The sequence below is a fragment of the Orcinus orca genome, chromosome 8 (assembly GCF_937001465.1).
Source record: "Orcinus orca chromosome 8, mOrcOrc1.1, whole genome shotgun sequence".
In the NCBI taxonomy this organism is placed as follows: domain Eukaryota; kingdom Metazoa; phylum Chordata; class Mammalia; order Artiodactyla; family Delphinidae; genus Orcinus; species Orcinus orca.
Window position 1 is genome coordinate 92,068,061 of NC_064566.1, and position 15,385 is coordinate 92,083,445.

At 46.8% G+C, this 15,385-nt stretch overlaps 1 protein-coding gene across 6 annotated transcripts in view; it reads right to left on the bottom strand.

The window, feature by feature from the left end:
- Window positions 1-4,637: 4,637 nt before the first annotated feature.
- CADM1 (cell adhesion molecule 1) overlaps window positions 4,638-15,385 on the bottom strand; it is a 334,723-nt gene continuing 323,975 nt past the window's right edge. For all 6 annotated transcript variants that reach the window (XM_004273374.3, XM_012534268.3, XM_012534267.3 and 3 more), the window contains 2 exons: window positions 9,651-9,782; window positions 4,638-7,666 (listed from right to left, as the gene is read on the bottom strand). In XM_004273374.3, coding sequence (XP_004273422.1) covers window positions 7,548-7,666; window positions 9,651-9,782 — 251 coding nt within the window. In that variant the 3' untranslated portion in view covers window positions 4,638-7,547. The remainder of the gene's footprint in view (window positions 7,667-9,650; window positions 9,783-15,385) is intronic.

Below are 15,385 nucleotides of genomic sequence, written 5' to 3' on the forward strand. Positions count from 1 at the left end.
CCGGCTGGTGGACCTAGTCTCAGCTCTCAGTGGCTGGCTGTCCCGGGAGTTCTTCTTCTCCTCTCTGCAGCATCCCTTCCTTTCCACTTCTGTAGGCGCTGCTTCTGGTCAGATCTCACGGCTGCTGGAGATGAGTGGTGAGACAGAGGCCGCTGTAGCCAGAGACTTGTGGGTGCTGATAGAAACCAACCGGGAAAACACAGAGGATTCAAGAGGGCCTGATTTTTTCTTTTTTAAGCAATAGCCTCTGTTACTGAAGCCAGAGAGGGAGAAAATTGGTGATCTTGGCTGTGTCTAGCGTTACTCAAAACCCTTCTTGATGCATTGGTGTCTCTGCAAGGAAATCTATTATTTTCCATAAACTGTCTTAAGCATCTCCCGGGCTACATTTCTGGCTGTGTTAAGAATCAAGCCATCAGGAACAGCTGTGAACGTTATACACTTTCAGCAGCAGCAATGGGCTTTGGCAGGGAAGTAGGAGCAAAAAAACCCAAGTAGGACATTTCGGTTGACAGTAATGGCATTTTCCCTTCGTTGTCCAAACGATAAAAGATTCATGCTCCTAATTGCAACACTAGAGCTGCCCCCATCACTTTATTCAGGGAGAGGAGGTTAGAGAAAACAGGCCTAGACAGAGGGAGAGAAAGAGAGAGAGAAAGAGAGAGAGACAGAGAGAGAGAGAGAGAGAGAGATGGATAGTAATTTCATCACTAGCTAACAGAGACTGATTAGTACAGAAGGCTCCCTTCCATAGCAATACTTTTTAATCAGGGCTGCTGTGTCTGGGCAAACAGCTTTTGTGGATTAGCTAGACCCGAGCCTGCCAGCATCCGTTGCAAGTTTAAATGATGAAATACACAACCACAGAGAAAACAAACCAAAAAGAGTAATAAAGGCACACATTTCAATATTCGGTAACCATGAAGGGATTTAAATATTCTCTTGCTATTAAAGGCTTGCAATATGCTCTTCCGACACCAGCTCTGGAAGACTGAAATGTCAATTACGGATCAATTTCCCCCTAAGTAAACACTAATGCAAGATAAACAGTATTAGAAGATGCAACGGTAACATTGCTGACTTCAGGATGGACTTCCTGCTGGTAACAGCAAGTTTAAGCCTGGTGGTTAATTAACCTGAGAAGGTAGCACTTACGGAAGGTTTAAGGTGATCATGTCTGAAATATGACTGTGAGCCGTGCACGTTTGGAGGACAGCTGGAGTCCTGCGTCGGTTTGACCCTCAGTGGTAGTCTTCATTTTCCCCGGAATCACCACCCCACAGCTCAACACCTCCAAGGATTAGGAGGGAGTAAAGTGGGACTTGAGGGTGGGTGTGCGTGTGTGTGTGAAGAGAAAAAACAGTAGACTTTAAGTCCCGTTCTTTGCTAGAATTAATTCTGTATTTAAACATGGAAGATCCGAGTTGCATTTCCTGCACTGACCACCAGGGGCAGTAGACATGTTATGTTCGCTTTGGGAGGAAAAATTAAAAACACAAAAAACAAACCAGATAACATCTCCTGTGTACAGAAGAGCCTGGAAGCTGAGGATTAGAAGACTTGAAAACAGAAGATTCTGGCTTTCAAGTCTCAGTTTTGGGGTGCTGACATTATCCTTGTGCCTAACACCCTCTTGCTGGCATGTGTAACGATGTGGCGTGGGGATGACATGTGGCTCTCATGGAGGCGCACTTCACAATTTTGAGATGAACACAAGGCAAGGAATATGGTTTGAATGTTTGCAACATGCCATACCTCATTCTGAAGGCCCCTCACAATGTATGTGGGCAATGGTGAGGCTTTGCTTAGCCATTAGCAAAAATGTCATTCTCTGTAGGGAAGAACGATATTCTGTCCCAGCGGGTCCTTGAGAACGATGGGACTAATAGCAATAAACTCAGGGCTGGCTGGCTAACTTGTTCAAGGCCAACCCGAAGGCTACCTATATTGAGGATGGACTTCTAAATGTCAGGGTTGAAATACAGAATTGCTGACCTGTTCAGACTAAGTATAAAGTGAGATTCGGGCAACCAGATGCTTGGGCTGTCTCCCTGTAATGATCTACTACTTGCTACGTGCCTGCTATGTGCCTACGACTGACTTCAGTGTATTGCCCACAGAGTCTTTTGGATGACGGCCAAGAGTCCCCTCCCCTTCTCCTGCACAGTGTGTCAGGACATCCAAGTACTTCATTCGGGAAATATTTCCAAACCATACATGTGCAGCTGTGGATACAAATTTCACTCTGAAGGAATCTGGCAGCCAGCTCTTCATGACTAAGGGCCATGTACTTGGCATCCTGGCAAAAAGGTGAGTATAAAAAGGGTCTTGGGCATAATTTTATACTGAAACAAAATGCCTTCACTTAAGCAGGGTCCTTCCACCTGTAGCATGGTGACTGCCTGGTTGCTTTAAAGCTCTGGATGACAGAATCAAAGGAACAGTTCTCTGTGGACTAAGCCCACAGCGGTACAAGGATTACGTTGCCAGTAGACGGAGGACAGTGAAAGATTGCGCCAATTACCATCCACATAGCACCTCGGGGTTCCAGTTGATGTATTTGGAGAAGGCAAGCAGGCCAAAACATTCATGAAAACTCTCTGGAGGAAATGAGGGCCATTTGCACTCGCACACCGAAGGAAGGACTGGGCAACTTATCAAGCTCCTGCTGACGGGGACTGCTTCTGGAAGCTTCCCCTTGCATACCCTGTGGGACCCAAGTGGCAAAAGTGCAGCAAGACGCCACCTCACATCTGCCTCCGTTCACTGAACACCCTGGGTCCCCCTTGTCTGCAGGTCGCAGCTGTATCTGGAGCATCATGCTACAGACAAGGGGAGAGGGCTGGGGACACTAAACATACCACGTGCCACGTGGCCTGGAATAACTACCCTAGTGAGTGGTGAGGACAAAGCGGTCCTTAAACACGCTAGGGCAAGCTCCACAAGGGCACGAGGTGTCCACAGGAACCCAGATGGCTCCCTTCACTTGAGTCGTGACCACTTCTTGGTGGCCTTGGGTAACCTCTGTCTCTTTAACCACCATTCGCCTCTAGCCTGTGTTATGATTCACATGTAACATGTTTACTCTGCATCTGGCATACTATTGACTCAGCACTTACTGCCAATCTCACTTCCCTCTCCTAACACGGTGACCCCTCCCTTACAGAGCAGGAGACCAAGGCCGGGCAGGTTGGGGAACTCGCCCGAGGTTTCACAGCTAACAAGCGGTGGAGTGGAGATTGGAAGCCAGGCTGTCTCTTAGCACGTACTCTTGATTTCTAGCCTCTATCACCTATAGGTCTTTTTACAGAGCTATGATGAATCAGGGCTCCCCACTGCTCCCTGCCGGGGGGCAGAGGCTGGGAGAGGCCCCTGAAGTCTTGACTCCTGTCTGGACTTTGAGAACAGCTGGAAGATTGATCCCACGCTCCACACCTCTCCTGATTTTGCTTTTTTCTTCCCATGCGAATCAGCGGGCTGTCTGGGCTTACTGCCGTCTATACCTCCGACTCACTTCGCTCTCCACTAGCCATCCTTTAAGGTCTAGCTGGAATCCCAGCTCCTCCAGGAAGCTGTCTTGACTCTCCAGGCTTCACTGATTTCCGTTCTCCAAGAAATTTCCACGGCACTCTCTGAGCCCCTTAACCATATTTGGGGTGCCCCCCACAGCTGGGGACAATTTCATGTGTTTATGTGGGTATAACCGATGCCCTGGTTGGTCTCCAGAGATGATCTTACACTTCCCTGTGTTTCTCACGATGCTGAACGTACAGCAGGCGCCCAGTAACTGCAGGTCCAATTAGCAGATTTTTACAGAGACAGGCGAGAGACCAGGCCAGGATGGAAGGGCTGAAATGAAGTACGCAGCCTTTGGTTTTTCTGGAGCTTACCTTTTCTCCCACCGCTGAACCTTCCCCACCACCTGCCCGAGAGAGAAAAGGGGAACTCAGCCACAGCTGGGTGAACGGTGGGAAAGGGCCATTCGGGGCGGCTCACGTGTGATCTGAGCATTTGAAAGATCAGTCACCATGAAGTGCAGTCATTGCTCGCCTCGGCCTGCAAGGCAAGGGGGACGGTGACAGACTGAATCCTGCCGTACACCCGGCCTGGAAGCCCCAGCAGCCTAAACAGTAAGTGAGAACAATCTTCCGTTGGCGGCCAGGCTCGTCCTCTGCAGATCACGTCTTTTTGTTAAAGGAGAGAGAACTTGAAATGAAGAAGGATGAATTGTGAAGACACGAAATCCCAAAGGGAGAGACAAGTGGAGCAGGCAACACAGGGGAGTGGGTGTGGGGTGCTGGGTGGAAACAGGGGAGTGAGGGCGGGAGACGCATCCACGGGAGGGGCCGTCCTGGGCCGGCCCGCACTGCAGCCCGCGCACCTGCACAGACGGCTGAGTCCGCGATGCCAGAGCACCTGGCCCACCTGTCCGCTGAGAGGGGAGGAGAGATCAAGGACAGGAAGGATGAGCAGAGGAGGAGAGAAGGCGGTCCCGAGAAGCCCAGCCGGCAGCACCTCCTAGCATCTACTGCCCCTGCTCCTGGCCCTGCGCGAGGTGCTAAGGAGGAAGCCGGACCAGGGGCCCATCTTCTCCCAGGCCGAGACGTCCGTAAGAAGTCCATGATGAGAAAAAAGGATCACTTTGTAACATTAATTTTTTTATTAAGAAGACAGATATTTTATAGTACTTCTTTTTTTTTCTTTTTTTTTGTAAAAATGGTATACATGAACCAATACAAAATGGGAATGGAACATATGGATATGGAGTTTCATACACCGTAACATCGTTCATGTACACCTCAAAACCAGAACTGCCTAAAGGGAAAAGTCAGACGTTGGTGTGACTAAAGAACAAGCTTATTTGGCATCAATTATACATCCTTCATTATTTTATATTCCTTTAAAAAACACAAAAAACAAGTTTGTTCTTTCTTCACTCTAAAAAAAGTGATCAACCTGTACAAAGTAATACTCAACAATACATTTCAAACAGTGCACTGTATACTTAAGAAAAAAATACATAAACCAATATACAACTAAAATCCATAATTTCCTGTTTTTGCTTTGTTTTATTATTATTATTATCTTTTTCCAATGCATGGGGCCTACACTTCGCAATCTACCTGAGACGGAAAACACCAATCAAAACACATGAACCTGAGACATGTCAACATTGTAAGCCATAGAGTCACATCAGGAGCACTGCACTACTGTACACTTTTCAAAACGGAAAGATGGGAGGTCCCCAAAATGAGATGCCAATTCAGTGAGCAATGGTAGGGTTTTGTGGGGGGGGGTTTGTGGGTTTTTTTTTTTTTTTTCCTAAAAAGAACAACTGAGAAAAGCCTTTCAATGACATGCTGAATGGTTCTCACCCTTTGATACGATTACACTATGGTCGGAATGGGTGCTAAGGGCTCGGAATAGAGCTGCACATTATAAAATTCACTGAAAAAGGGATGTTTGTTGTGGCTTTTTGTCTTGGTTAAGTGCCTAGGGATAGGAGAGGGGAAAACAAAATGCTGCTCAATATGGATTTTCTTTTACATACCAGTCCGTTCCCAAAAGGCCCCCATGTTGCAATGGTTCTATCAAAGGTTAAAATAAAGACAAGAAAAATAAACACGCTTTCAAACAACAAAGAGTTGACACTTTTTTCCCCTTAAATAAATCAGCGTAAGTTTTCCACATAATGTAACAATAGTAAAAATGCATCTTGCAAAATCCAAAATTACTCACTGAAAATGTTATATAATATATATTTATATATATATAGATCTATCTGTTTTTTGATGCCATCTTTCCATAGGGACTGTATTCTGGAGTCTGGAGCCTTACCAAAACATACTGTAAGAGTTTAGTTTTCGTCCTTCGGGACTACTTCTAGATTTCCTAGACATTTCAGTGAAAATCCCCACATTTCTTTAAAAAAAGGTAAATGGTAACTTGACTCCTCTACCTCTTCCCAAGGCTCCCCATCCAAGATATGTTCAAGGTAACTTATTTTAGTAGCTATGCACTATGGCTGCCATCATGCGAGGATCAGTAATTTTTTGGCAGACGGTTCTTAAGGCTGAGGAAAGAGGCCAAGGCTAGTGTATGAAAGGTAAAAAGATAAAAACACTCACATTTGAGTTTTGATTAAGTAACTGAAAAATCCCTACATGCTGTTTTTCCACCTCTGCTCTGACCTTTCGAGAACTGAGATGGACAGCAGACCAGTCTGAGAACAATACTGGCCCTTCTTTTGTATCTCCTGCCTTTGTCAAGCCAAATCTGAAGGAATGAAAGTTTCACACGGATTCGAGTTGGAAATCCCAGCATGACAAATATCTGTAATATACAGTACATGCAGGCCACATCCTACTGCCTTCCTAACTAAGCACAAAGCAAAAAACAAAACGAAACAAAAATAAAACAAAATAAACCCTGTCCCATTCAGTCATTCGCACACGAGATGGACTTGCTTTATCCTACAAATTAGTGAGAAGTAAGGCCGATTGGGAAAGGTGGATGGAATCATTTGGAACAGAAATAACCAGAGCAGAACTATCTTTCCCCCCTCCCTACTTCCCTTTCTGTGGCAACTCAAATTTGCCCACTTATATAAATGGAACAGACCTCACCTGTCACGTCTGTTTAGGGCACTGAAAAAGGAGGAGCCCTTTCCGCCCCAAACTTTTCTGGACAGCGTGGGGTATCTATACTGAGCCGTCTACAGATACAGAATTAAAGACAGATTCAATCTCATTGTGACACACCTCACTTGCAGATAACCCTGTACAGTAATGTAGTTCCACAGCAAACAGAACAGTTTCTGAATCACAGTCTAAGTTTTCTAGTCTTCACTGCTCTAAGTATTTGAAACATGGGCAGCAGCAAAGAGTTCTCATTGTTTGTTCACCCAAATCTTTACGACAACAGAGAAGAAATGCATTATGGATACACTAAATTCTGAACTATGAAATCTAAACTGTGCTGGTTCTCCTTTTATGAAACTGAATTTTGAACAGAAAGCAGTTACTTCAAAAAATAAACAAAGGAAAGGAAAAACAATAAGAAAATAAGGGGGGGGGGGAAGATTCTAAGGAATCCCAGCAGGCAAATTCCAAAATGGGAGATTTTGGAAAAAAAAAAAATCCAAAGTTTTTTGGGAAAAATAAATGCGCACAAAGGAGGGAGGAGAGAGAGAGAGAAAAAAAAAAGGAACACAACCAAGAAACGAAAAACAAGGCACAGAATTTTCTGCAATCTATCCAAACTAAATCCAAGTATCCAAGTTAGACTTGGTAGGAAGAAATAAAAATTGAAAAAACAAACAAACAAAAAAAGAGGTGTCAAACAGCAGAGTGTAATTTTCAAAGAACATTTCTTTCTTTCTTTCTTCTTCTTTTTTTTTTACACAGCAAATCCCAAGCCTTCCCAGTCTCACACCTTTCCACCCATTCGTAAAAAACCACACGAATTTCTCGCAAATTCCAATATCACTGTCTCTTTATCATCTAAATAGGGCCAGTTGGACACCTCATTGAAACAAAAAGGCTGATCTAGATGAAGTACTCTTTCTTTTCTTCGGAGTTGTTCTGTCCTCCTTCTGCATTGATTATAGCTGTGTCTGCGTCTGCTGCGTCATCGGCTCCTTTGGCTTCATGAGTGAAGTATGTACCTGAAAGATGAAGGGGTAAAGCACCGTGACTGTCTGATGGCCTCTGTGTAAAGTGGTACAGAGATGGCAACCTGCTTTATGGCCATCATCAGCCGAAGTGGTGTGCAGGCAGCAGAGGGGAAAAAACAATTGGAAGAAGAGAGCGAGGTGGGTGAGACAAATGGGGATCCGGGGGTTCCAAAGGCACCACTCCAACTGAACCGCTGCGATATAATTCAGCAAATGAGACATTAGAGCCGTGATTATGACCAGAGGATGTCAGCAGAAGAAGACGTGAGTGGGAGCTAAAAATGCAGAAAGCTGGAGAGCTGCTGACAGTAAACGCCCAGGACCAATGGCCAGATATGTACACGGACATGGTTAAAGACCAAAGCAAGGAAGAGCAATTAGCCAATAAATGAATTAGGGCCCTGCTGACGTTCTATTGTCATCTCACATCATTTATCTGAACCCTCGTCTCCTGTCTTCAGGAAGCACTGTTGCCTGTCCGTAAGTGAAAATGTGCTTCAACTTGCACAAGGAGGTTTGGTTTTCTTCTGCCTTCCATCACAGAGTGGGGTTCCAGATCAAGAAATAATCTGATATTGTAACAGCTGGAATCAAGGCGTGGGATCTGCCTTAAGGAACAAGTGATTCTCGCTCCTGGTGTCACTCTAGCCCGGACCCAGATTCATGGATTTGCTAATTGGCATAGCCACTTTATAATGACAATAGACAGAACGTTAACGGAGTTGGTGACACTCTTTATCAGCAAGTCCCAATGGTTTACACGGAGAAAGACAAGGGTTGCACCTCAGTATGAAATACAGGTAGAGCTTCCACTGCCCGTCATAATCAAATCACCCTCCTCCCATTAGCTATTGTATTCTCCAAGATTCTTAAGTAAGAAAGGCCGATCTATTTGTTGTATTTTCAAGTTTTCAAAGTGACAAGTCTGAGAAGGCAGGCGGTCAGATGGTTCCCCCACGTCCCTTTCCGCTATAGAGTATGGCCTCTTCCCTGGGTCCCCTCAGCTTCTGTGCAGACTTTGGCCCTGCTCTCTGGCCAAACAGACTGCCTCCTGGGCATGGGCGGAGGGTATACAGAGTGCTGGGCCTGTGCAGTACTCATTGAAGGACCCCCAGTACTGAGGGCCCCAAACCGTTTTACGCTCGAGACGGGCACTTCGGATTCTAAAGGTGATTGTCAAACACCTTGGACCTCTGTTGCTGTGCTCAGGGGACCCTCCCCAAGCCCGAGTTCTACAATCAAGCAGACTGCCAGTGCCTGGAGTTTATACTATAGGAAAGGCTCGGGAACCCACTGCACAGCACTTGAGAAAAATACCCAAGAAAGACAAGGGCCGACAAACAAAGGCAAGGATAAATTATGGAGGGGAGAGAAGAGGCTCAGAGCAGCATGGGGCAGAGAGGAGGAGCCTTCCCGAAGATGATTGCCCATCCAGACGGCACAGCTGATAAGTGACATGATTAATGGCAATTTAAATCAATTGCACTCATAATTTTAAAAATACATATTTATGTGGCTTTTAAGGCACATCAAACCAAGAAAGTATCCTAGCTGCTGTGACCAGCTTACCCAGAGTTGGGGGTCGGAGAGCAGGGCTAGTCTACCTGCATCCCGCAAAGCAGAAGGTTATGCAGCTGCCTTTTCCCTGTTTATCATTTAGGGGTTTGATAAACCACACCTCACACACCAGCCCCTCCTAATTTTTACTCTATCCCCAATAATGAACTGTAGAATAACACACCTATAAAGCTGTTCATTTAGAGAAAAACCCAAATCAAGGAGTGCTACTCATCACCTCTCAGAGTCCTAATCAGCCGCCGCTAAGATTTCTGTTTTTTTCTCTCCCAGTTTCAGGAATCAAAGAGGCTGTGTGGCCACAGAAACCGAACTGCCTATCAAGGACAACCTCCAAGTCCCCCAAAGGCAGGCGCCGTGGTGATACGAGGCCTCCTGGCTGCCCAAGCGCCTGGCTTACCTTTATGTCTGGCAAAATAGCGCCCCAGGATGATGAGCAAACACAGCATGGCAAACACCACCACGGCCACGACGCCGCCAATCACGGCGTGATCCACTGCCCTGATCGCGCCTTCTTCACCTGCTCGAGAATCTGTTGAAATCAGAAGAGGAATAGGGATGTAGAGGGTATTGTGAGACACCAGTAGCCCTGGCGACACTGCCTCCAGGGTCAGAGGTCACCTTCTTTCTTAATGGAAGAGTCAGAGAGAACAGTCAAGATGGATCAAGTTCCACCGAGGGGACCTGCTCAGCGCTGCATTGATCTGTGCTCCCCTCGAGGCATTTCATTCTAAGCGGCATCGGATGCTAACGCATGTAAACAAGCTTAGGGAGCAGGGAGAGAAGAAATAGAGTCTGTCCAGTCCTGACCTGGTCTTGGCATTCCCTCTCTCTATAAGCAGCTGCAGGTCCTATTCAGGAGGCCGACCTAACTATTTAAGGGCGCTCAGAATGGCACCTTCAGGCCGTAACGGGAGCTGTGGAGGGCTGGCTGGAGCATCTTTCTAGAGATGCCCAGGGACTTATTCCCTGCCAGGCATTTGCATGGGAAAAGTAAGGAGCTCAAAAGCCCCAGCTGCCTAGAGATAAAACAAGGATTAGGGAACTAGAGGCAAGTGACATACCTGCTACATTTGGGATGTATGAGGGAGTAAGCCTCAGTCTAAAAACCTATTTCAAAAAAGACAGCAAGGAATAATTGTCCATTGCCACAGATGGCTTTTCTTTTATTTATTTAACACTTCACGATGCAATTAATTCTCCTTTATAAGCATCGCTCCCTCGGGATGTCTTCTTTCGACTGGGGAACGACATGTTTGGCTGGGGGACAACTCCAAAGTGAACCCCGAATGAGCTATGGCCATGCAGAATGGATGTATGGCAGTGTGAACAATTTTAATTTAGGAATGTGTCTGCATCACCCCTTGCTGAAATCCTAATGGCACCCGAGATTTATAATGTAGTAAAAAACAATTATTCTCCCGTTGATTAATGCATTAACATTTTGGAGTGGAAGCTAAACCATTGTCTTTTTTTTTTTTATTGAGTCAAGTATGACACCTCCATTAAAATGATTTACTAGCTGCACCTTACAATTTAAGCACAGCAGCAACAGAAACGGTAAAAAACTTTTAACTTTACATGATTTGTGAAGTCATATGTGAAGGATTTACCATTTAAATCTTTCAGTACAGGAAGCGCACGGCCTATAAATCTGTCCCCGTAGCAGTTGCTGGACGCCTGAGAGAAATGCATTTCACCAGGAAGACGGAGAGTGCAAATTCGAGTCAATTTTTAAGAAAGATTTATCTCTGTCTCTCTCCAAAGAACAGAGCAAATCTCTGAAGCCTCCACCTCTAATAATATTTGAAGTTTATCGATCAAGTGTACAGATCCGTGACAGCTAAAGGTAATGGTGCTCTTTTGAGCCGAAACCTGATACAACGCTCTCAGCAGGAGGGCACGATTTACACTTTCTATCGATATTTCCAATTCTACTCTGAGATTAAGTACTGAAGGATGTGGGGAAATAACTCGTGACTGAGGGTTCCATGAAAAGTGCTTTAATTAAGAGTTTAAATTAAAAAATGAAGTATTTAAAGTATTTCATTAAGTTACCTTTGAAAGGACGACCAAAAAAAAAAAAAATCCCCAATCCAAACCCAAACAGAAGTGCCAAATCAGAGGCAGCAGCAGGTCGCCCAGGACAACAGGGTGAAGGGAGTTTAATTGGAGAATGGAGATGGGTTGGAGGCAGAGTGCACTGCAGCCAATTAGCCCACTCCGTGATGTGTGGGCCCCTCCAGCCACATGTCTAACAAGCTCCGCTTGAAATGTGGCAGAGTGGAATCTCCCTCCGCAGCCCAACGTGCTGCCTACTGCAGAGGCAACAGCCTCTGTGTCTTGAAAGTCATTTCAACGAGGCAGAACTCTGCTACGGAAACTTTTTTTTTTTCTTTTAAGACAACAGAGCTTGTTGAAGGGGAGCGTGCCCTGGAGGGTGCCCCTGGACACGGGGTATCTGCTGGAGGACGGTGCTTTACATGCTGCAGACTCTCACCCCAACTGCACACGTTCAAAATTGCTCAGTGGGAGACCAAAGTCATGGAAAAGCCAGAAAGTTGTGCTTTCCTTAGGGAGCTGTCAAAATAGGGGACCCTGTGGGAATGAGAATTAGCTCATCTCCAATGGCCATGAGCTTCAGACCTATTGAGAGATAAGGCTCTTTCAACTAAGGCTCTTTCAACTAACTCCCTGTGTCTTAGAATTGGGTGATGCCAGCTCCTGAGCAGCGGGGAAAGTTAGGTACAAGAGGCGAGAGGTGAAGAGAGGTCCCGTCCCAGGCAGATGGAGGGGAGGGAAGCTGCCCCAGCACAGGCTTAACCCACCGGGGGAAGCACTCCCCTGTCCTCTGTTAAAGGACTGACTTCTCCATGCCTAGGCACAGGAACATTCTAGAAGCCTAGGAATAGAGAGCCAGAGAGAAAACAGGGGCGAGGGAGGGAGAGAGGGAGGAGAGATGAGAAAGGAGGGGGAAGCTCTGTGATAAAGAAGAACCAACCAACCAACCTCACAGGATACGTATCTGTGGGATTAATTTTTCCAGCCAAAACCATTCTTTTGACCTTTGCTCCCCATGAACCTCAGAGCTGAAGAGGCTCCGTGCGGCTCTTTCCTCCCTGCCCTGTGCCCACATTAAATACCTGGGTTCTAGTTATCTTCCCTACCCTCAAGGACATACGTATTTTACAGATACTTATTTATAGGGGTAATCTCTCCTGCTATCTTCTGATACTCACTTTGATCAGAAAGTTTACTACCACCAGTTCATCCCCGAGACACCTTCCCTGCCTTCAGTCACTGCAGACGGACCCAGAAGGTAAGTGATGCTGCATTTACAGGGCACAGTGTGGGTTGCAGCTCTGCCCCGCCTCTTCCCACCCCCGGCCCGCCCCGGGGTTTACTGCAGCGGGCACTGATGCAGTCCTGGCCACCCTCCAGCGCCTGGCATGGCCTGGCGTCCGCTATGAAGAGTGGCGCTGTTTCCAGACTCGCCTCACTCCTTTTTGTGTGTCCACGTGTGGGTTGGGTGGGGAGTTTTTACAGTGCCGTTGATTGGTCCAAGGTGGTGAGGGGTATAGTTGGAGGCTGGTTACCTACCCCTAGATGCTGTGGACTGGTGCCTGGCTCACTGCACAAAGCAGTAACACAAGATTCTACACAGAGAGGCACCGGGCTAAGGGAGTAGGATGCAAACTGGAACCCAGGGTAGTATCAGCCACCAACAGGAGCACGGCTCTGACAAAGTCCATCGGCTCTGTGGCCTTTCCTGTTCTGCTCACAGAGCAAAAGCTCTGGCCAGTTCCGTGAGCGATTACCTCGAAGACAAAACCCTGGGAGAGTCTATGACTTTCACCATCATCCACAGATCCCTCTCCTCTTGGGGTGCAGACCCTTTCCCTCGGGTCCCATGAACGTGACGGGGGACATCCTCTCCAGATCTCGGGCTACTTTTCTGAATCAGGCAGAGAAGGAGACCTACAGATTCTGCAGCTGTCCTCAGCTTCTACACTGAAAACTAAACACTAGCAACATGGCCGATCCTCAGGCACGTGGACAGCTCTTTGGTTCAGAGGGAGTGTTTTCCTGTCTCTAAGAGACACGACTGCTCCTCTCAGTAACGGGTGTAACAGTGTTCGTCCTGCTGGGACTTAGCTTTTCCCCGTCACCGCAAAGAGGAAAGCCACATTTTGACTCGGTGTACATTTATGGCACAAAGGTTATTCCAGCCTTGAAGAACCAAGCAAGTTTGGGTGACACGTTCCGACTGGACTGTGGAATGCCATCCCGGATCACTTCACACGGGATTTCAAGTAACTGAGGCATTGTCCTTCCATGAGCCTGATTTTCAGGGGCACTTTGTAGATGCTGGGAAGTGTCAACTCAGAGTTGGGGCCCAATCCTTCCTGCCTGCACTGTCCCGTGCTGCAGCCCCGTCTACGGCTCTAGGTGTAACACGAGACTCTAAGGACAGCTCCGTCCTGAACGGTGTAGTATTCGTGAGTTAGCTCTTCTTTGGGCAAAAAGCTGGAACAACTTGGCTCCGGGTGAGGCTTTACTGAGCTGCTTGCAGAATTCCAAGTTGGCTACCACCGCTTGGGTCACAGCTGCAACCACATGGCGTTCCCGTTAGCATCTTGGAACCCGCCAGGACAAAAAAGTTCAAAGACTCTCCCAAGAGTGATGGCCCAATCTGCTCAGTTCTCTTTACTTTGGGCCCGGGGCCTGGCTTGATCCTGTCCTCGTGGGCAATACGCAAGGGGGAGTTCTGAAGACGCTCGCTCCTTAGGGTCTGACGAGAAGAGTGACGGCTAGTGGAACTCCAGCCTCCTTCCCCTCCCTGCAGGGGCCTCCTTTTCTCTACTTGTTCTTACTCCTCAAATGACTGAGTGCCGGGGCTCCGGCAGTCACGCTGCCTAACAGATCCCGGTTGCTATGGCTACTTTACCACCTGGCACGGGATGCCTGACATCAACTGCCATGTGAATGCCTTAATCATGGATCTGCGAAAAGCCTGGGAGGCTCTGTTGCCCGAGGCAGAGATCCGTGGATAGCTAGGGAATGGCCAGGATGTCCTAGACAAGCTCCTGGCAGACAGCGACGTGGGCAGAGGGGCTGCTGAGCAGACTGCCCGCTGCAGCTGCAGCCGGCCTACCTTCAGCCCAGGCGGACACTCACATTGCCACCTCGGAGGAGCTGAAGTGTGATACAGTAATACGGTTCGAGCACATGGCGGAGGGCGGGAGGACCACCCTGCCCTGGCTTTCCTTCACCTTTCAACCCACCCTTGGCCTGGGCTAGAAAGCACGCTTAAAAACTTGTGAACAGCTAGACACTCCCCTTAAATGCACATACTATTTTTAAACAAAGGTTATAAACTACCTGAGGTCTCATCTTCAAAATTAATACCTAAAACATAGGGGAGGTTCTAAGGAGATGGGTCTTCCTACCTCTATTTATCGGACAATTCATATGCTCAACCTTCTGTAATTTCTCTATCGATGAATAGCTGGGAAAAAAGTGAAGCTGTTGACTTTTCACAGCAGTTCTGTCACTTGCTTTAGTTCTAGTCTTTTTCCTGGGCTGCGGTCTGGCTAGACAAGCCAGTTTAATTAGAAACTTCGAGAAGCGGTGTTCATGGTGGAATCGCTGCCCCCTGCTTCCTAGGGCTGTAGGGATTAGTCTATTGCATAGGAAGCTTAGTGACTATGATGTCATTTGTTACTTCTTACTAGAAAGAAAGAAAAAGCCTGACAGTGGATTTTCCACCTCTGAGACAAAACCAAAATCTGACCTCAAAGACAAAACAAAACCAAGCCGCAAACCTGGCACCATCTGCAAACCGCAGCTTCTCATTCTCATCACCTATTGCAGCTCCCGCCATGGCAACAAAAATAAGTGTGCATTTTAAAAAGCACAACTTTATTACTGAAGGGGAACAAACTGAATGGCATGCGCTGACAAAATGCCACATTATTTGCTAATCCTAATATGTTATTCTTCTTTAAGATTTGCTTTTCTCAGCAGCAATTCAATTATAGATGCTACAAATCCTTCTGACATTTAATTCCCTCTTGTCAGAGAGTAGTAAATGTATACAGTACATGCACAGCTTTCCCATTAAGATGTTAATAT